The sequence below is a fragment of the Lineus longissimus genome, chromosome 15, assembly GCF_910592395.1.
Source record: "Lineus longissimus chromosome 15, tnLinLong1.2, whole genome shotgun sequence".
NCBI classification, from domain to species: Eukaryota; Metazoa; Nemertea; class Pilidiophora; order Heteronemertea; family Lineidae; genus Lineus; species Lineus longissimus.
Genome location: NC_088322.1, coordinates 9114249 through 9135416, shown reverse-complemented (window position 1 = coordinate 9135416; position 21168 = coordinate 9114249). Strand labels below are relative to the sequence as shown.

General features: G+C 39.6%; 1 protein-coding gene across 16 annotated transcripts in view; it reads right to left on the bottom strand.

Moving 5' to 3' along the window:
* LOC135499874 (dual specificity calcium/calmodulin-dependent 3',5'-cyclic nucleotide phosphodiesterase 1A-like) overlaps positions 1–21168 on the bottom strand; it is a 190692-nt gene that overhangs the window by 7419 nt on the left and 162105 nt on the right. For 10 of the 16 annotated variants that reach the window (XM_064790877.1, XM_064790879.1, XM_064790880.1 and 7 more), the window contains 12 exons: positions 20143–20415; positions 15945–16127; positions 8363–8429; positions 7115–7231; positions 6504–6644; positions 5960–6060; positions 5500–5625; positions 5008–5109; positions 3946–4148; positions 3334–3534; positions 1367–1447; positions 931–1092 (listed from right to left, as the gene is read on the bottom strand). In XM_064790877.1, the coding sequence (XP_064646947.1) occupies positions 931–1092; positions 1367–1447; positions 3334–3534; positions 3946–4148; positions 5008–5109; positions 5500–5625; positions 5960–6060; positions 6504–6644; positions 7115–7231; positions 8363–8429; positions 15945–16127; positions 20143–20415 (1757 nt within the window). Of the gene's footprint in view, positions 1–74; positions 115–930; positions 1093–1366; positions 1448–3333; positions 3535–3945; positions 4149–4842; positions 4945–5007; positions 5110–5499; positions 5626–5959; positions 6061–6503; positions 6645–7114; positions 7232–8362; positions 8430–15944; positions 16128–19234; positions 19292–20142; positions 20416–21168 lie in introns of all 16 variants that reach the window. The other 6 variants (XM_064790884.1, XM_064790889.1, XM_064790883.1 and 3 more) reach the window with 5 other exon arrangements.

The window sequence follows — 21168 nt, the reverse complement described above, 5'->3', positions numbered from 1 at the left end:
GACCCCCTCACTGACACTTGATTCAGTGGCCCGTAGACTGCATGGTGAGGCTACATGTATGTGCGCATACTTACATACTAGTGAATCTAACAGACGATGATGAATTCTAGGCAGCTAAAAGAAAAGATGTGAAGACAAGGTGTGACACATTTGATAGGCATTCCGTGAATAATCATACCCGGCGCATGGCATGCAAATGTGGCAAGTTGAAGGAAGGAAAAAGATGTATTTAGACAGGGTAAATGGGAAGGGATGGGTAGGGGGCGGCTCTGAAAAGAAGGAGGGAGAGGAAGCAGTTTGAAATAACGAATTCTTTAACGGGAGACTATAGGCGTTGACAAACCATGCCCAAAGAGGCGAGATAATGTAAGCTTTAGAAAACGCCAGATGTCAGTGAGAAAGTGACATGACTGGTGCAGTGGCTGCTCTCTCGGGAGCTACGGTACATGTACATAAACAAAGATTTCCCGCAATTTGGTTTTTATGACATTGTAGAAGGATCACGGCGACGTCAGCTGTCGAATATGGGACACAGAAACTGCCCTCAATACGTAGATCAATGAAAACATAACAACATATTTCACATTCTTGAAATGGTGCTCGGCCGGGCATGCATGCTTCAACACAATTCATGCTTAGACTAGTGCAAAAAAATTAGAAAAAAAGAGGAAAAAAATATTGAAAATATTGAAAATATTGAAGGGATTTTAGATTTGATCTAAGGTAAGATTTAATATTGTTTCTCTTGAATTGGAATGACCACCTAAAATAATTCGACGTCAGAATGTTAGTTGAATCAGCCAATGCCAGGTGGCCTTGACTTTTCAAGCAACGCCAATCCAGCTAATATTCTGGTGTCAAATTCATCACTAAAAATTCAAAACAACTTTAAAAAATGACGACATATATTACGATCCAATCGAATTGTACCTTTTTGTTTGTCTTCCGTCTTCTCATCAGCGCCATCTTTGGGCGAGTCAACCCCTGAATCGGCGTCGCCGCCAACTTTACTCGTCGTCGTTTCCTGAGTCGTTTCTGTTGTTGGTTCATTCTTCGCTATGCTCATTTTCTTGTTGGCTCGAATGGCCGCATCTAAAGGGTTAAAAAATGATATAAGGATTTATCTGGAAGCGCACTTTGTATCATGTCATTGAGTGTGGGACAAGTGGAGTCATAGCACATAATAAGCGTACTCCAACTTGAAAGGGACAATTTGAACATGATATACTGGTGTCACGAACCCAATGTCTATCCAAATTAACATGCTGAATGGCATTGAAGAGAATGTGAACATTTCAGGGCCTGGCTTGAATGTTCAGAAACGGTTTGGGATTTATGAATTTGTAGTACATGTATATCTACATACCTGATGCTGCGCGTTCTTTCCACATACTCTTGTTATTCCCGAGGGGTTCGTACCAGACGCGGTCGAGTACGTATCTCGAACCTGAAAAAACATTCATTGAAACATGTAATAAGATCAGCAGGTCAACCGATGGTTACCCTTGAAATGGGGAAGTAGCCATAATAGGAGTCACATTTCCCATGCCGACTTTTTGATTAAGGGATAATACGCACAACGCTGGTAGATCGGCATGCATATTTCCCTGCAGTGAAAAGCCTATACAGGGTGCACATTTGTGTTTGTAAAAAAGACCTTAAAGCTGAACTGCATGCACAAAACCAGATCACCCAATGCGGCAATAGTAAGAAATTCAAACGAGGAAAGGCCCTTCTGAATACGGCCTGAAACATGATAGATCTCCAATGCTTCCATGCGCTTGATTTCACAAATCAGCAAGCCGTGGGACGATGCAGACCTTCGCAGAGAATTCTGGAAGGAAAAAAATAAAAAGGTCCTCTCATCGGGACTCGAACTCGAGACCTCCGGTTTTATTTGCCAACACTCTTATCATCAAGGCCACTGGACTGCTTGAAATGTCTGTCGTTTTATACGCCTTTATAGAATGTGCGAACATTTGTGTGTAATATTTGTTCAACATCTTTGAGCGACTTCTAGTGGGCAACTGCACTGAGGAAGAAAGTCGTTTTTTCTTTGCTGTGCGTGATTATGTATGCGGAGTCTACGTTTTCTCTTAGCAATGTTCACCTTTGTCTTGGAATCTTCGTCTATTACATGTACTTGAGAAAATTTCTGGTTCATCTCTCAAAAATAAAGCATAATCGCCATTCATATAAGATGTATTTGCTGGCAACAGTTCACAAGAAAGCCCCCCTAGCTCAGACTGTTAGAGCGTTCGTATTCTGAGCCCGAGTTCCCAGGTTCGAATCCCTGGAGAAGATTTTGATTTTTTTCTCTTCCATAATTCTCCGAGACTGTCCGCATCGTCCTGTGGCTTGCTGGTTTGTGAAATCAAGCGCATCGAAGCATTGGAGGTCTGTCATGTTTCAGGCCGTATTCAGAAGGACCTTTCGATCGTTTGAATTTCTTACTATTGCCGCATGGGACGCTCTGGTTTTGTGCATGCAGTTCAGGTTTAAAGCTTTTTCAAAGGCTTAAAACCCCTTTTTCTTAGAGTGAGTGAGCAGGTCTATACTGCCCGAAATGTCATACTCCTGGATATAGATGAATGTTCCTAGTTCTATAATACTCTATCATGTCTACATGTAGGTCTACCCTAAAGATTGGGATCAACACAGAAATGAAATAATTTCATTCAAACATATATCACAAAGCTAACTAACACTCAAAATATATGATAAATGCATGCGATTAAATTATACAGAATGCTATTAAAATTTCAATAAATACTTTGAACTTATGAAATGAAATAACTCATGAAATGAAGAGTTGTTTCCCAAAACACGACAAATTCGTAATAGCCTGTTTTTGAAATCACTCCCGTGAATTTGTTCCATGTTGATTGAACCGTTCAGCACTCCCAATAAATTCAAGTTTAAATATATATCCATATGGTGTGATATGCTCTCCAAAATACAAAAACCTCTACGTGACTAATAGATCTCGTTAAATTATTAGATGGGAAAGCTTGGCGCCTCTCTTTAGGCCACATCACAATGGAACAGCCAAGCGAAGCTATCTAAGACTTTCTACTACGGTGTTTTTTGTGTTTGAGAAACCCTAACTTCCAATGCTACACATATATGTATGATGATAAAATAAAAGCCTGCACAATGTAATTCATTTTATAAACCACCAAACTTTTGTGCCCCTTTATTTTGCAATGAACAAAAAATAACAAAATGAAATTTTACGAGTTTTATCTAGGCAGATCATTGAATCGAGGTTCAAAGAGTTTGTGGTTTACAGTAAACAAAAATGGCATAAAAGCTTGCTCATAATAGCGCTACCTAGTGGTGTCTTTGGTGTTGTAGGACGGCTAGAGAGGCTTGTCGTACTTGTGCTCCGGTCTTGTTTCTCCGGTGCCTCCTCTTTAATTGCATCGTTTATCGACCGGGTGGATAGGTGGGGCTGATGTAGTGGGGTCAGAATCTTATCGAGCATGTCGCCCATAACCTGGAAACTTGGGTCGACAATGAAGTCAATAAAACCTGAAAGGAAATGATGAGAGTGAAACAAACATCTGCCATGAAATTTTGGCAAAATAACCTGCCACCACACACGCCTACTGCAATTTGCCTAATATCAATTCACCCATTGCCAGTAATGCTTTATGAAGTTTGTGCCAGTCAAACAAACGATGTACCTATTCACAATTCAGATACTAAATTATGTGTTTTTCCAATCACAAAGGGAGTCCACCAGGGTACTTTCCACTGCAGTCAAAATTACTCGCTGGTATCATCTTTCTATGATACTTTCACTTCCCACCAACTATGCTATTTGAACTACCAATTACCCGCTGGGGTCTGAAAAAGTTTTCCTCTGGCAGTGACTGCAGCGGAAAAGCATGTCAGTGGAATTTGGCCTTAATTCTTGCTCCTGGTTACATATAATCTTACCTATTTGAGATTCAGCAACTAATGTGTTTTTCCTATCACAGAGGGGGGAAAAGGGCAGGCCTAATTCTTGCTCGCGGTCACCCTGTTGGAAGAACTCTTCGAGCAGTAGGGACGTCCAGCGGTAGTGGAGATTCCAGTCTTTTGCTGGGTGGCTGATATCAGCACAGTGGAGAACGAGGGACAATGCTTTGCTCTTGTCGATACTGGAAGTATAGAAAGATGACTTATTTTAATATAGGGAGACAAGATGCACAGTGATTGGAGCACCAGGCTCATAATCAGGAGGCTGATTAAGGATCACTGCAACTTTGCCAAAGTGACACTTTATCCAACAAGGCTTCCACCATTGGATGAAAAGAAAAATGAAGTACCTTTACCAGAAGAAACTAGAGGTCAGTAGCTTGAGAAGGCCAAGCACGCAGAAACACCCTGATAGTACATTACGTATCATGTACACTCCACCAGGCAAGATCAAACACAGAAGCAGAAGAAGGCATTCTATTGTTAACACACACACAGCCACACCTTGGACCAGACCAGTTGAGAGTTATGAATTTTAGGGGTCCCCATATTTGCTCTTAGGTTTTGAAGTGGACTGATTGAATGGCATCATCAAGGATAAAACTAAGACCTTCCGGTACAACTTCTCCACTGCATTTCAAGAAGACAGGTTCCACGACGATGTCCTAGAGTAACCAGCTAAATTGAAGGGCATAAACATTAACAAGCAGAAATACAATATACTACAGCATAGGAAAAAAGCATTATGGCAATAACTGTGGACATGGCCCATATTCTTCTTAGTGTTTGCAGTATGGGCCCCCGAACACCACTGCACAACACCACCACCACCACCATGACCACACAACAATAAATATCACACCGACATCAACATACTTCTCTGGCATACTGAGTAGGTTCTTCATATTTTTGATTTGTTGGAAGTGGTAGGACATATCAGTGGCCAGCACCATGTCAATCACTAATGAGCGAAACTCTCTGAAAAATACAAAATATGGTACACATTTTAAAGAATATTAGATTAAAATGACTTATACATACTTCTCTGGCATACTGAGCAGGCTCTTCATATTTTTGATTTGCTGGAAGTGGCAGGACATATCAGTGGCCAGCACCATGTCAATCACTAAATTTCGAAACTCTCTGAAAAACACAAAATATATTGACAGAGAAAGGAAGAAAAACACATCACCTCTAGAATAAAGTAGAGGACCAGCAAGAGTAGCAAATACAGTGGAATCTCCATTAGCGGACATTAAGGACATCCTCTATGTAATGAGGACACAGCATATGGTCCCAAACTGGTTAAAATATTTAAATTGAATTTCATCTGGAAACCTCTGAAATAAGAATAGCATGTATCAATCCCAAGAGTGCCTATAATAGAGAGATTTTACTGCAAATTAATAAGCAGTTACCCGGTTACTAGTGGAGTCGATGTGGTAAAAGACCGGTGTGTATTCCAGTTGAGACCATTTGAGTAATCCAGAGGCAACGAATGCTTACAAGGGTTTATGTAAGGAGCCTACTTACTTATATTCGTCCCTTGAGAGATTTGACACTATATTATATTCATCCTCCTTGAGTATCCGGAAAGATGCACTGATGTGATGATTCTCCAACACGGCACGGTCGTTGTACAGCAACGCCACTTCTGACCTAAAGTAACGAGCACCAGAATTAGAATTCAACAAGCAACATGAACGGCAGTGTCGTTCAGATGCAGCAATGAGCCCCGACACATCTGAAGATTCCTTCAGAATGGTAATTTACATTTCAAACAGCGCTGAAAACTTGTTGAGGTAGATTGGTATCCTCCTGCAAACCAAGCATGAAACGTGTGCTTGGCATGCAGATCTTTGCCTTAGAAAGAGATTGGTCCCTTTATAAAGCTTGCTATTTAAATGTATTGTGATGAGTTGATAGGCCCACTCCCCATGCTTTGGCCTGCATTTTCTAGACTAGACTAGTTGGCCTAGCGCATGTATCTTACCCTGTCGAAATATGAAAGTTATTCGTCGTTCCAGTGTGTTCGAAATCATGTATACAGGCTGCAATAATCGTGGCAAAGATTTCAATATCAGTCAACCAATGCTGAAAAATAAGATACAAAATCTTAACTGAATAATATATTTGTAAAAATATCACAGGAGCACAAAATTCAGCTTCACAGAGCATGTCATTTTCGTCATCAAGGAGACCTGTGGGCAAACTGTATGCTGAGACAATCAGTTTTGAAACCTTTCTTGACAGCTTATCGAATTCTATCAAAAGGGCATCATATTGCACTCCTTCTTCTTATATCTGGGGACCCTGGCCTATATATGGCTAAGTCAAATCAATCAAAGCAGCCTAATCAAGCCCGATATAAATTTCAGATTATAGATGATTGTCAAGAGTTTTTAACACGTTTTTAATCGAAGTTGGCTTTGATAAAGGCATCCCGCATTACAGAAAACAGGGTCAAGCCTGAGCGATATAAAAACATGACATCTCTGTCACCCTGGTATTGGAAAAGGCACTTAACCCATACTCACCACAAGTTTGCTGTGTGATATGATATGGTACGTGGTCTGCGCCACGTCGGCTGCATGGACTAAATTATGATAAGGGTTCTTGTGTTTGCTATAACCCTGCTCTAGACACCCCAGGAAGGCTTCAAGGACATTTGTATTCATCTGAAATGTGATACATTTAAAATCATAAATCGTTTTGAATAAAGGCAGGTTTACAATAGAATTCGACTTTGCACGTGTCGTAATACATGTATTATGATTCACATGTCAACAAGTTAAACAAAAGTACATGTACCACCTCACCACAAATATTTTCAAATTCAACCCACCTTTACATATAATTTAACCTTGCACGTGTCATAATACATGTTTTATGCTTCGTGTGCGCAACAAGTAGTGTATTACGAATAATCACAAAACATTTTGAATTTAAGCCAGCTTTGAATAAAATTTAAAGTTGAAGCTGTAGCAAAAATACCTATGCCGTTCGTTAAAAGAATTTGAATATGACCAATTGCATCAGTACGTACTAAATATAAATTTCAGCAGTTGCATGCAGCATTGTACATAACTGCATTTTTATTTCCCTGGACCACCAGTAATTACGAGCGGTGATACCCCTTTAAACGTACCTTAAACTTGTGTATAAGATCATAGCGTTGCAGCAGGTCGTACCCTACATACTTGAGCACATGGCCGTCACCAGCGTCATTCACAGCAAACACGTCAAAAGACCATTCATCCATATTCTGAAGAGAAAGGTTTGTTTAAGTTAGGCTTTTTAAAAAGTGCTTTTCAAAGAAGGTAACTTTAAAGTGCTTTACTAAGCAACGATGTAGCACAACACTTAACCTACGAAAACGTGGAATGGATGGAGAAAGCGACTCAGAAAGTATTCAAACCCTGGATCTCTCGATCAAGAGTCATTCCTTAAATTGAACTGCATGCACAAAACCAGAGCGTCCCATGCGGCAATAGTAAGAAATTCAAACGATCGAAAGGTCCTTCTGAATACGGCCTGAAAAATGATAGACCTCCAATACTTCGATGCGCTTGATTTCACAAACCACCAAGCCACAGGACGATGCGGACAGTCTCGGAGAATTATGGAAGAGAAAAAAAATCAAAATATTCTCCAGGGATTCGAACCCGTGAACTCGGGCTCAGAATACGACCACTCTAACCGTCTGAGCTAGGGGACTTTCTTGTTAGCTGCCAGCAAATATATCTTATATGAATGGCGATTATGCTTTATTTTTGAGAGATGAACCGGAAATTTTCTCAAGTACATGTAATAGAAGAAGATACCAAGATAAAAGTGAACATTGCTGAGAAAAAACCTAGACTCCCCATACATAATCACGCACAGCAAAGGAAAAATGACTTTCTTCCTGCAGTTGCCCACTGGAAGCCGCTCAAAGATGTTCAACAAAGATTACACACAAATGTTTCCACATTCTATAAAAGCGTATAAAACGACAGGCTAGCAAGCAGCCCAGTGGCCTTGAGGATAAGAGTGTTGGCAAATAAAACCAGAGGTCTCGAGTTCAAGTCGCGAGGAGAGGACCTTTTCATTTTTTTCCTTCCAGAATTCTCTGCGAAGGTCCGCATCGTCCCACGGCTTGCTGGTTTGTGAAATCAAGCGCATCGAAGCATTAGAGGTCTATTCTGTTTCAGGCCGTATTCAGAAGGGCCTTTCGGTCGTTCGAATTTCTTACTATTGCCGCATGGGGTGCTCTGGTTTCGTGCATGCAGTTCAGCTTTAATTCAGCAAGTGAGGGATGTCTCAGGGGTTTGTCTGCAGTGCCAGAGTACATTAACCCCTGGTTTCATCAGGATGGCATACGTAAGAAAGCACACAAGATCACTTGAGAACTCACCTTTAATTGAAGCAGTACATTTGGTGGCACATGGAGACCCACAGAACTGGACATTCTTCTGTAGATCCTGAAATTAATCAATGGCGTTAATTAGCTATATGTAATTATAAACTAATGACCAGTGATTTGTTTCCTAACAGTTGAAACAGACCTAAATGTACCAATAGACAACATTGCTATCTATTCAGGGGGGAATAGTACTGTAGTTCAACGCACTTCAGCGGATTCTAAGATTCTTCTTTTTAAAGAGTAACATTTTCAGCGTCCTGCCCTTTTTTACCCTTGCTGTCTCACCCGTGACTGGATGAAGATGGATTTCCCGGACATCAAGAAAGAGCTGCGGTGCAGGCATGCCAGCACTCATATTCAAACATCTCATCACCCCAGGGCGTTGTCCCTGGGGTATGGCTGGCAAACTCGGCTGGAGAACCTAATCAGCCTGATTTTATGCATCTTGCAGGTTCTTGAGACCCTAACTACCATACTGTAAACTACCAAATGTAGTTTGCCCTTTGTATTTCACAAAAATTTCGGAAAATAATCTTTTTACAATTTTTACGGTGGTATTTCCCAATCAAAACATTTTTGTGCTAATAAAGGTTATTCAAGAATATTTACGCTCGCAAAAAAATGGGGGTTTACAGTTAATTAAATGGGTTAACCCTGTCAGAAAGTGGGTGAGTGCGTTCTTGAGGAGAGAGCTACTCTGGTATGTGCAGCTGTAATACAACAACCTATACATGTAGAACATTTAGTTTCTGAATGACCTTGAAAATATAAAATTGAAAAGTTTGGTTGACGGGATCCCAGAGGTGGCAAAAACAAATCGTTTTTGAAGAAGATAAAAAGGATTTAACAAAGATCATGACGAAATATTGATATTTGATCTTGACCTTATTTGAGGTGAAGGTCATTGACAGAAAGAGTTAAATAATCGATTTAAATTGCGCGCGACCTATGATTATGATTGCATGTGAAGAAAATCCCTAATTTAGGATGGTCATCACTGGTGTCTGCGCGAAGCGACCTACGATTTATATCAAACCCAGCGATGACCACTTTTACCCGCATACGAGATATCTTTTTGTCACGCGTAGAAGCAATTATAATCGCAGGTAGCAGGTATTTAAAATCGCGTCTTTGCAATCAGCTTATTTATAATGTGAGAGCGTTGGCTGGAACGAAGATACAAGTTCCCAAATTGAAAGGGAGGTTAAAAGTTAAGCAGAATTTTTCGACAAACTTTTGCAGGAATTCGTATGTTTGATGTCATTTTCGAGGTCATTTCAAATGTGGAAAAGTGCATGATAGATTCACTAATGGATCTATAAACTGTAAACCTCCGTAGTTTCGTAAGTTGAGCCTCGTATTTTTTGCTATCAATCGCGAACTTTAGCGGCACGAAAATACTTTATCATTGGAAAATACACACATTTGCGGAAAAAATTGGATGCAAACATATAGGCCTAAGGTCGAGAAAATAAAGGGTTTACCGTATGCTAGAGAAAAGGTGTATAATTCTTTTAAAAAAAAGTGTTTATGGTGAACATTTATGCTGCATCCATATATCGGGTGGTGGCCCATGGATGAACAGTACTAAATTCAAGATTTAATAACTTTGGTTACATCAAATGATATCGTATTACAATTTGCACTCAATTGAGTTCGTTGGCAATGTCACAGTGAAAAAATAAACCAAATGACCTGCCGGATGGCGCCGGTGTCACTTTGATGCTGCCAAAATATCTGACAGTTGGCACGCCTCAATTAAGTGTCATACCTGTTATGTCTAGACGTGTCTGCTCCTGCACCTGGGATGTAGGTCAATTGACCATCGCTGGCCCGCCCCACTTGAAATGCACAGCGTAGCGGATCGGATCGTTTATGAATGAGCTAGATGATAATATCGGGAATTTTCTTGATTTGGACATGTGATATAGACTTTTCCATTCGGGATTCTTTGAAGGAAAATGTGTATTCGGGAAGGAAAGGTAAGTTTACGGAAAATGAATTGAAGGAGCGCCCGGGAGGAAATCACAAGACGCAAGACGGTGTTTGGAAATGGATTTACGAGCAGTTTTCGGACAAGAAGGAGGGCAAACGAGCATTTATTCAAGTAAGATTTGGTTAAGATGAAGTTAGATTCCGGTAAGTACAGTTTAAGTTTTCGGCATGGTAATTGGCTCACCTCACAATGACGTCGTCGTCGTATGTTAATACGGAACGTTTCGTAACCGCTTGACCACGTCTGGAATTAAAACTTGGTACACTTGTACCCTTGGGCCCTGGGGCGATGTCACACCAAATTTCGTTCCAAATTATTCTTGGTTTGGCCACCAGGGGGGCGTAATGCAAAAACATAAAACATGCAATAGGACCCGTGATATTGGTCGGATTTTCATGAAATTCTTTGTTAAGTACTCCTACATGTAGGAAGGATAGATCACATATCCTCTGGGTTTTTGATTTGACGTAGGCCTACTTTTCAAGGTCACAGAGGTAAATAATTCGCTAAATCACCGATAGGTGGTAGGTTTCATTTCTATTTGAGCTAGAAGATTCTTAACTTGTGTGGACATGTATCTAGGGACCCTCTATTCTACCCAAAAGATTGGCCCGCTCGGACATCAAATATGGCCGCCAGGCGATCATCATGAAAATCAAAGTCCTATTTCTCTGAAAGTAATGATCGGATTGCAACCAAATTTCATGTGGATATATATCTATGTACTCTCAAAAAGATCCGTGATTTTCAGTCAAATCTGATAACCAAAATGGCCGCAAGGAGGCCATCTTAAAATTAAACAAAGTCCTATTACTCTGAAACATATGATAGGATTGCAATCGAATATCAGGTGATTATGTACCTATGTACTTTTTTTGTCCAATCCGATGACAAATATGGCCGCCAGGCCGCCATCTTGAAAATTCAACAAAGTCCTATTACTTGGAAACTGTTGAACAGTGATGTCAACAAATTTTCAAGTGACATGTACACTCTACAATAACCCTGAATCTCATAAACAATATGGCCGCCAGGTAGCCATCCGGAAAATTCAATCAAATCTTATAATGCCTATCCCGAGGTGAGAACATGGTCCCTGGACCATTTCACTTATAATCAAAATCTTAAAAGGTTCACAAATTAGTATGATATCTTTCAATATAACAGAGTTAATATCATCGAATACGTAGTCATTCGTATGCTCTTCCCCTTGCACTCGTTACATAAGCTCGGTCATTAGTGCCGAGTGTTACACTGAAGTTAGTTATCGACTTTTATCGAATTTTAGTGAGCGTTTTTGGGCCACCCAATCTGGTGTAGTTTCATTCTTGGTTTGGCCACCAGGGGGGCGTAATGCAATAACATAAAACATGCAATAGGACCCGGATTTTCATGAAATTCTTTGTTAGGTACTCCTACATGTAGGAAGGATAGATTCCATATCCTGGTGGCCATCTTGAAAATTCAGTCAAATCTTATAATGCCTATCCCGAGGTGAGCACATGGTCCTTGGAAGCATTTCACTTACAATCAATATCTAAAAAGGTTTACAAATTAGTGTGATATCTTTCAATGTAACAGAGTTAATATCGTCGATAATGTAACAGAGTTAATATCGTCGAATACGTAGTCAGTCGTAATCAATATCTAAAAAGGTTTACAAATTAGTGTGATATCTTTCAATGTAACAGAGTTAATATCGTCGAATACGTAGTCAGTCGTAATCAATATCTAAAAATGTTAACAAATTAGTGTGATATCTTTCAATGTAACAGAGTTAATATCGTCGAATGTAACAGAGTTAATATCGTCGAATACGTAGTCAGTCGTAATCAATATCTAAAAAGGTTTACAAATTGGTGTGATATCTTTCAATGTAACAGAGTTAATATCGTCGAATACGTAGTCAGTCGTAATCAATATCTAAAAATGTTAACAAATTAGTGTGATATCTTTCAATGTAACAGAGTTAATATCGTCGATAATGTAACAGAGTTAATATCGTCGAATACGTAGTCAGTCGTTATCAATATCTAAAAAGGTTTACAAATTAGTGTGATATCTTTCAGTGTAACATAGTTAATATCGTCGAATACATGGCCAAACCATCTCAGTTTCCTCTTCTTGGCAACTGTCAACAGACTGTCGTGACGTCCAATGTGCTCGGTGACCAGCCCTCTAACCTGGATGTTGGTGGTGTGTGACGTGTAGTGGATGTTTAGAAGCCTTCTGTAGCAGTTTAGCTCGAACGCGTTGATGCGTTTCTCAGTCCCAGTGTTCAGCGTCCACGACTCGGCAGCATATAGGAACACCGAGATCACCAATGATCTTAGTAGGTGAAGCTTTGACTGCATAGAGATGTTCCTTTCTCGCCAAATCCTCTTCAGTCTTGTCAGGGCTGCTGTAGCTTTGGCAATTCGAACCTTCACCTCCTTCAGTGATGTCCCATCTTCTGTTTGAGTAGAGCCGAGGTAGACGAAATCTGACACTTGATCCAGATGGTAGTCCCTTATGCACACATCTATCTGTTCCTGGCCGCCGGATACCATGGTCTTCGTTTTCTCCAGATTGATCTCCATACCATATCTGCCGCTGGTCTTGAATTGTCTACTTTGTGGAAGTGGTCAATCTGGTCCTTCGGTGAGCCATGCAGGAGGTCGATGTCGTCAGCGAATCTAAGATTGCTTATCTCTCGACCCAAGATTGCCACGGGGGACTCTAGTTCGGTGCACGCCTCTGCCATGATGTTCTCGAGGAATATGTTGCATAGGGTTGGTGAGAGGAGACAGCGCCTTGTCTTACGCCAACGGTGGTTGGAAAGCAATCGCTGAAGTCTTCTCCAACTTGGACCATGCTCCTTGATGCTGCATATAGTGTCTCGATACAGTTGATAATGCCAGCGCTGATATTGTACCTCCTCAGGACTTCCCACAAGCCTTCCTGCCAGATTCGATCAAAGCATTTCTTGTAATCGACAAAGTTGTGGTACACAGGTTTGCCCAGATGTCTGTATTTCTCACACAACACCCTTAAATTGAATATCTGTTCTGCTGTAGATCGGTCTTTACGGAATCCGGCTTGCTCCTCAGATAGGATTGCCTCGGCTTGCGGTTGCAGGCGCTTGAGGATCACCTTCAGCAAGATCTTACTCGGGTGGCTTATCAGGCTGATGGTCCGGTAGTTGTTGCATTTACGTAGATTTCCTTTCTTCGGTATAGGAATGACGATGGATGTTGTCCAGTCCTTAGGCCAATTCCCGGTCCTAAACACTTGGTTGCATATCCTAGTGTATGCCCTGATCACCGTTCCTCCACCGCTTGCAAGGATCTCTGTAGGGATGTTATCAATTCCCGGTGACTTGCCAAGCTTCAGACTCTTCAGAGCTGCTTCGACTTCGCTCTCCCTGATTTCGGGGTCTGGATCAACCTGTTCTGTCGTCTTGTCCTTGAGCTCTTGGAGAACCTCCTGCTGGGCTGTAATTTGGTAGAGTTAATATCGTCGAATACGTAGTCAGTCAATGTAACAGAGTTAATATCGTCGAATACGTAGTCAGTCGTTATCAATATCTAAAAAGGTTTACAAATTAGTGTGATATCTTTCAATGTAAGAGAGTTAATATCGTCGAATACGTAGTCAATCGTTATCAATATCTAATAAAAAAGGTTTACAAATTAGTGTGATATCTTTCAATGTAACAGAGTTAATATCGTCGAATACGTAGTCAGTCGTAATCAATATCTAAAAAGGTTTACAAATTAGTGTGATATCTTTCAATGTAACAGAGTTAATATCGTCGAATACGTGGTCAGTCGTAAGCAATATCTAAAAAGGTTTACAAATTAGTGTGATATCTTTCAATGTAACAGAGTTAATGTCATCGAATACGTAGTCAGTCGTATGCTCCTCCCCTTGCACTCGTTACATAAGCTCGGTCATTAATGCCGAGTGTTACACTGAAGTTAGTTATCGTCTTTTATCGAATTTTAGTGACCGTTTTTGGGCCACCTGATCTGGTCTAGTTTCATTCTTGGTTTCAGAATGTTAACTCGTTCACTAACGTATGTAGTTTTTAACGGATCCGTACACAGAGTAATAATTTCCATCATCCGTGCTGCAAATGTTTCCCCAATTTCTTATTACCACAGTCCCTATAAGTTTTCGGTTGGTTTGGCCAGACTCAATGAGATGGCAGCACTGCACTCAATTCAATTGAGATCATCAGGTAATAGCTATTTTACAATGAAACCTTATCCCAGGCAAAACCTGAAACTCGCCCCCCCCCCTGTTTATACCGTGTCTTGTATACACTGCCAAAACCCTGCATTTGCATGTAAAAGAGTCAATGAAAAAGGTGAATATTATACACATAGTCATTCGCACTCATTCAAAATGTCTAAAATAGCCAATGGGATGGTAGCATCAAGTTGCAAGGTCTTAGATCAATGAAACTTGAGTATTGATTGGCTGCAAATTTTGAGAGAGGGTGTAGTTTGAATAGGCTAACTGAATCGGATCATGCACTCTTCCGTAACGTGGCATATAAAATATTTTCTCTAACATTTTTTATTGACAAGATCAACTCCATTCAAAGTATTACCACATTTTAATTGGAAAATGACCCAGATTGACGAGATTACTCTTGTTTAAGGCAGGGAAAGCGTTAGTACACTACACAACATAAAATCTAACATCAGATACGGGGGATGAATATTATTGATATTTGATATGAGAGTAGCGGTAAGTTACTCACTTTCTTTGAAACCAAGGAGAGTAGAATAGAATAGGAATGCCATTCTATTGTGCACTTTATGAAATTGGTAATATTTTGAATGGATCGCTGAAAAAGCCACCTTCAAACTCACCCTCTTTATTTAAGAAATAGTCACCAAGATAGCAAACAAAACAAGGCAACAGAACATCAATAAATAAAGTAAACTACTGCACTGTCCAAAAGTAACATCCTGTGCTGGGTGCAATTATCACAAAACGCTTCATTCTAGAAAACCCAGTGCTAAGGTAAGTTGGTACAAGTATAGCCATGTTACAATATCATGGCCACGGTGTTGTACCTGAATATTAAGTGTACCACTTTACCTTATCTGTAGCATTCTAAATCTGATCTATTATACAGCAAGATGGTGACCCCAAATGATGTGTGCAGCAATGATTGTTACTTTTGAATACTATCACCGGGACTGCCTACATCTACAATAAGATGGCAGCACTAGTAATAAAAAACAGATTTTGGATTCTAACAAACTGCAAAGAAATTATTTTGGAGAAAGGGCGAATTTTCTGGTTTGGGAAACATTAAAAGCACCTTCTTCAGATAAAGCTTTAGAGGGAATTGATCGAGCCGTTCAAGTATTTAGAGGTAATAAAGGTCACCAACACTTTTGAGTAACATGTAGATATAGTAGAAACACTTTCTAATTTTGGTGTTGGGTTTAAATAGTACTGAGAGATCCTGTACATTGTCCTTGTAGACCCGTACTTGACGCAGTTCATGTTCACGTCATCAAAGTGCCCTTTCCAAGGACACACAACATTGAAAACATATATATATCAAACACCTACCTATCCACCATAATCCCCGCCCGGATTGCATGTGCCACGCTACGGAATTTCGGCTTCTCCTCCCCGCGCCGCTTTATGTTGCTCATTGACCTTGTAAAGGTCAACGCTAGCCAATCCCGCACCTCCGTCGGAACGGCGTCCGGCTCGACCTCGCTGAGCTCGTCGTCTTCATCACAAAGCCGTCTGTTGATAGAAATAGAAATATGTTAATGAGGAGAAAGAGGTCAAGGTTAAATAATGGAACTAGGTCAAGGCCATACATGTATATGAAGGTTCAAGGCCATAAGACAGAATTCTTCTACAAATCTAAGACCATAATTTTTAGAAGACTTATTAAAAACTGCACACTGAACATAATTTGTAGAAGACACACAAAAATACATGTATCTTTCAAGATTTTCCATTGACTGACATTCAGATTTATGATAGAGAGAGATTTGAAGCAGATTTAGTGACCAAATCTCAGACATGATAGTATTACATAAATTTACTTTTTCCGACTTTACAGAATTTAAAGAACGGCCGACTACAGCCGATAATGACTGGACTCAAATATAGATGATTAAAAAAATATCATTAACACTTTGAGGACTTGCATATTTTTACAAAGAGCCCAGAAGAATAAAGATTGGCCCCTGGGCAGAGTTGTCTTTACTGATAAATTCGATAGCTCATTGCTCTACAGTTCATATCTGCACTGAGTGGTTAGCAGTGTTTTGTTTCACCAGTAGCTCATCTTAAAATTTCCGGAATCATACCTAAAAGTTCATTGCTTTCGTCCTCAATATGTTAAGAAGAAATGGAAAAAACAGTGCATTATTTAATGCTGATTGTTAGTGTTAGGAGGGAGGTGGTTAACTGTTAATAAGCAAAATATCATGTACGAACAGGGGACGAAACAATACACCGTAGACCAGGAAATATTCGATGTCATTTTATTGTTTTGTAAAATTGGCTTCAGCTTAGGCCTACGTTTAATCAGAGTCTTTCAAATGAATTTATTTGAAAGACTTCATTTGAAAGACCCTGGTTTAATTATGTAGCCTTTTGACGCACTCTGTAACAGAGGCACTGAAAGCTAAAACTGCAAAAGTCCGTCTAAAACCAATGGAATTATGTGCAGTTTTACCCACCATTGCTTCAATTTCGAATACGTGTTTTTTCGCAGCCACATATTTTCATGATTATCAACAAAAAAACCTGAATAAAAGGCGCACAAATATTTCCAGGTAAATGGTTATTTCTTTGGAATAATAATGACGTACAACTAGTAAAGCACCAATGTATTTGACCAGTTCTTTAAAACGACGCTGTAGTTTTTACAATCACACACGTTATTAAAATGACAGGTAGGCCTAGTTAAAGACAATCAAACAGTTCTTATCCAACCCAAAAACAAGGGCAACGCCCATGAAATAAAGAAAATTCCACTGACGAACAGTCATAGTCCCTTTAACGAAAGACACACATATACCCATGTCTCAAATCAAATTTCAAATAATAAACATTCAAAAATGTATGAATAACTATATAGAACCCATCTGCCAAAAAGAAACAAAATACATGTAAAATGAATTCTAAATTCCAACTTTTAAACCACAAGAATGTCAATTGATACTCCGATGACAGATTATGGCCTAAAATTAGCATAACTGAGTCATTTTGAATTTGATGAAACACGTTGAAACTGATGAATAAATGACATCCTTTTGGCTACAATGTAACTTCTAAACACAAGAGAATGGTCCATTATTTTATAGTGAACTGAAATTGTTTTTGTAATTTCTCCTGTATTATGCCAGTAAATGACATACTGGGTGTTAAGTGTCAGTTTAGTAGACAAACCAAACACTAACCAGCAAAACGTACAACATTCTGAAGACCACCAGTCACTGGTTTAGTTCATGCATGCTTCGCCAGGTACCACTATAGTCGATGTCTCAAGTGATCGTTGCGATGACAGTGAAGACACTTTGAAAGATGGAAATGTACTCCCACCAACCCATTATCCATTTTATTGTAAGAAGAACCACCCTTTTCAACTCTAAACAGGGAATATGTTGCCTGGGGGTGCATATGCAGTTTTCGTGCTGAAATCTTAAATTTTTAAGGGCTGTGACTGACTTCTAAATGACAGGGGGTTAGGTGTCCTGTAACTGATAAATTACTAGTATGGAAATAGTGCGACAGGGGTTATGATTTCCCCAAATAGTAAAGAGAAGGGAAGATTATGCGAATAGAAAATTTACCCTATCCTGACTAGTGTCGTAGATGTTAGAGTTAGTCTAGTTAAGAACATGCAATGAAAACTTTCACCAATAACAATTTGACAATTGTTATAGATTCAAAGAAAACCGGTAAGCAGGCTGCATCCATAATACAAACAAAGACAAAAAGTCTCATGATGTACTTTCATTCAAAAATGCAATAGGACGCAAGTAAGTTCATGCAAATGTCATGCTTTGAGTTGGAATTATTTCAAAGCTTCCAACACCCTTTGTTGTCATAATGGACTACACCAGAAATAGTCTCATCAGTGGGATGGGCTATTCCATTATGACACTACACGAAGAATGGTGTGGTAATTGAAAATGTTAGAAAATATGAGAAAAGAAGCAGATTTGAAGAAGACGAAGTATTTAAAAACTTGGATTTATTTTCATCTGATCTTCAAATCAGTAAGAAAATGCTCTGGTGCAATATTCTATTTAGTGTCTTTCCTTTCTAATCCAATTCTGCATATTTCACCATAACACTATGTGTTAGTAATACAATACCCCAGCTTCACCGATCTGCATGAGACAATTTCTAAATATTCATAAAATGGGAGATCAGTTGTCTAAGAGTCATGATGCGGGTTCTAGCTTGGCTTTTGAGTTGATTTTATAGTAATTAATCAAATGGTCTTAGATTGGTGAAACTAGAGTACAAATGGTCACACACATGCCCCTCATCTTCCATTAGGAACTTATCATCGTTTGATAACAGCTTGTGAGCTGGATGACGTGATTAGTTCCGTCATAATATTCTAGGTGGCATGACAATCGCTCTAATTCTACAACAGAATAAGTCACCCCGAATTTTCTTTTCTTTGCGTTTGTGATTGAAAAATCAAGTTGCGATAACGGTTTGAATAAACTTGGGTGAGCATATGAAAATGTTCAAAAAGAAATTACGTTTTCACTTCACTTTTCAGTCAGTACAAAGACCTTAGCAAAGACTGACTAACAACTGAAGTGAAATTCACTGTGTCAATATTGCACCAGACTCACGAAGAAAAACATACAAACCCTGATTCAGCAGTAGGGGAACTATCATTGACATGTACTTTTTCAGCCATTGAGTTTCTGTCGATTTAAGACAAATGCTATGTGTTTAATCATTTGTTAAAATATCCATGTGTTTGTTAGTAAGGTATCTGTTGTCATGGTTACTGTTGCTGTAAGTGACCTGTTGTGAAGGAAATCGTCGTTGCTTTGGTTACTGTTGTCCTAAGCAACCTTCTGTGAAAGAAGTGTTTGTTGTCATGGTTACTGTTGCTGTTAGTGACCTGTGTGAAGGAAATCTTCGTTGCTAGGTTTACTGCTGTCCTAAGCAACCTACTGTGAAGGAAATGTTTGTTGTCATGGTTAGATATGTCATAAGCTACCTGTCGAGAAGGAAATGTTTGCTGCAAAGGTTACTGTTGCCTTAGTGTCCTGTTGTGTACAAAATGTTTGTTGAATGAATCTTGCCTAGTAACCACAAGTGCAGGGTCTGTTGATACAGAACTGGTTACTTGGTAAACTTGTTGCTATGGTATCTACAGCAATTTCGAATAATGCATCGAGTGAGAGTCAAAAGCACTTCAGAGCAGTGAGAATATGATTGAAAGTTAAAAAGTTAAAAAGCATCACACATGTGTAACTGGTACAAGCTGTGACAACGTGGTATAAGTTTCACATATCTAAAATTACAAATCGTGAGCTACATGTAGCTATAGAATTGAATCAGAAATACCGCATACCCGTAATATGTAGCAGTGAAATTGTTAGAAATTGGTGAAAAATTAAACATTAATACAAGCCGTGACGTGGTACAATTTGCGAATAGTTTTAATTACAAATTGTGAAATAGTTAGAATCTGAATTAGAAATAACCACACCTGTGAAGCTGTGAACTTGTTAGAATTTGAATTTGAAACTTTTACTCATCGTACCCATCTTTCATTTTTTTCGCATTTTGATTTTTCGGCGTTTGGTCACTTTCCTTCATCGGTTTTAGTTTCTGCGGTTTCTTGACCTTCATGATGGGCTCGCGGTTGGGATGAAGGTTATTGGAAGACCCAAGATCATGGTCAAGGCCATTTTCAGCTGTACCGTTTTGAGTATGGCCGTCTGCATCTTCAATGACGATATCATCTGCGTTGACGACATCCGACGGTTCTGAGATCTCGGGAACATCTTGCATGTCACTATTCTTATTCTTTTTCCTGTTATCAAATAATTGATGAAAGGATAATTCGAGCATTTTGTACAATATCTGCAGGGCTTTGCCCAAGTTAAGTGCTACGACTCTCAAAGCTCTGAAGAAAAAAAGGTTGCTGATGAAAGGCTTGTTTTGGTGCTGAATTGGAAACCATATGATATGTTGGTTTTCTACATACATGGCCTCAGCCCCTACCCCCTTCAGAGGGATACCATCTTGACATAAGCCAGTGAGGTCAGACTAACTGTTAAAGAAGGCGCCAATAGGAGTCTCTTCTATCACACAGTACAAACTATTCATGTTGTGTGACGAATATACATGCAGCTCTGAATTATATATTACCCAGTCCCCCAGCCGTGTGTATTAAGTCACCTAAAGAGCAGCTGCTCCTCTTGTCATCAATATTGCGCTTTTTGGGCTACAATTGCTCCTTACATGATGAGAAGGTTATGAACTACATATGTGTGCAATGGTTATATGAAGACAGTATTAAACCATGCTATATTTTTTTCGAGACACCCCATATCTTTAAACTACTCGATATGTTTTCTGTCAGAAAGAGGGAAGTGGTCTGACAGTGACGGTGGTTGCTAAGTGAGGAAGCCGGCAGACTCCTTCCTGCAACATAAGAAGCAGCCAATCACTGTCGAAAGTGACATTGAGGCACAGAACGAGGACCGAGTTGGAAATAAGTCTTATCTTGATTCTGGGTCTATTTTGATTGGTTGGGAATAATGTCAGTTTGTGGGCATATTTC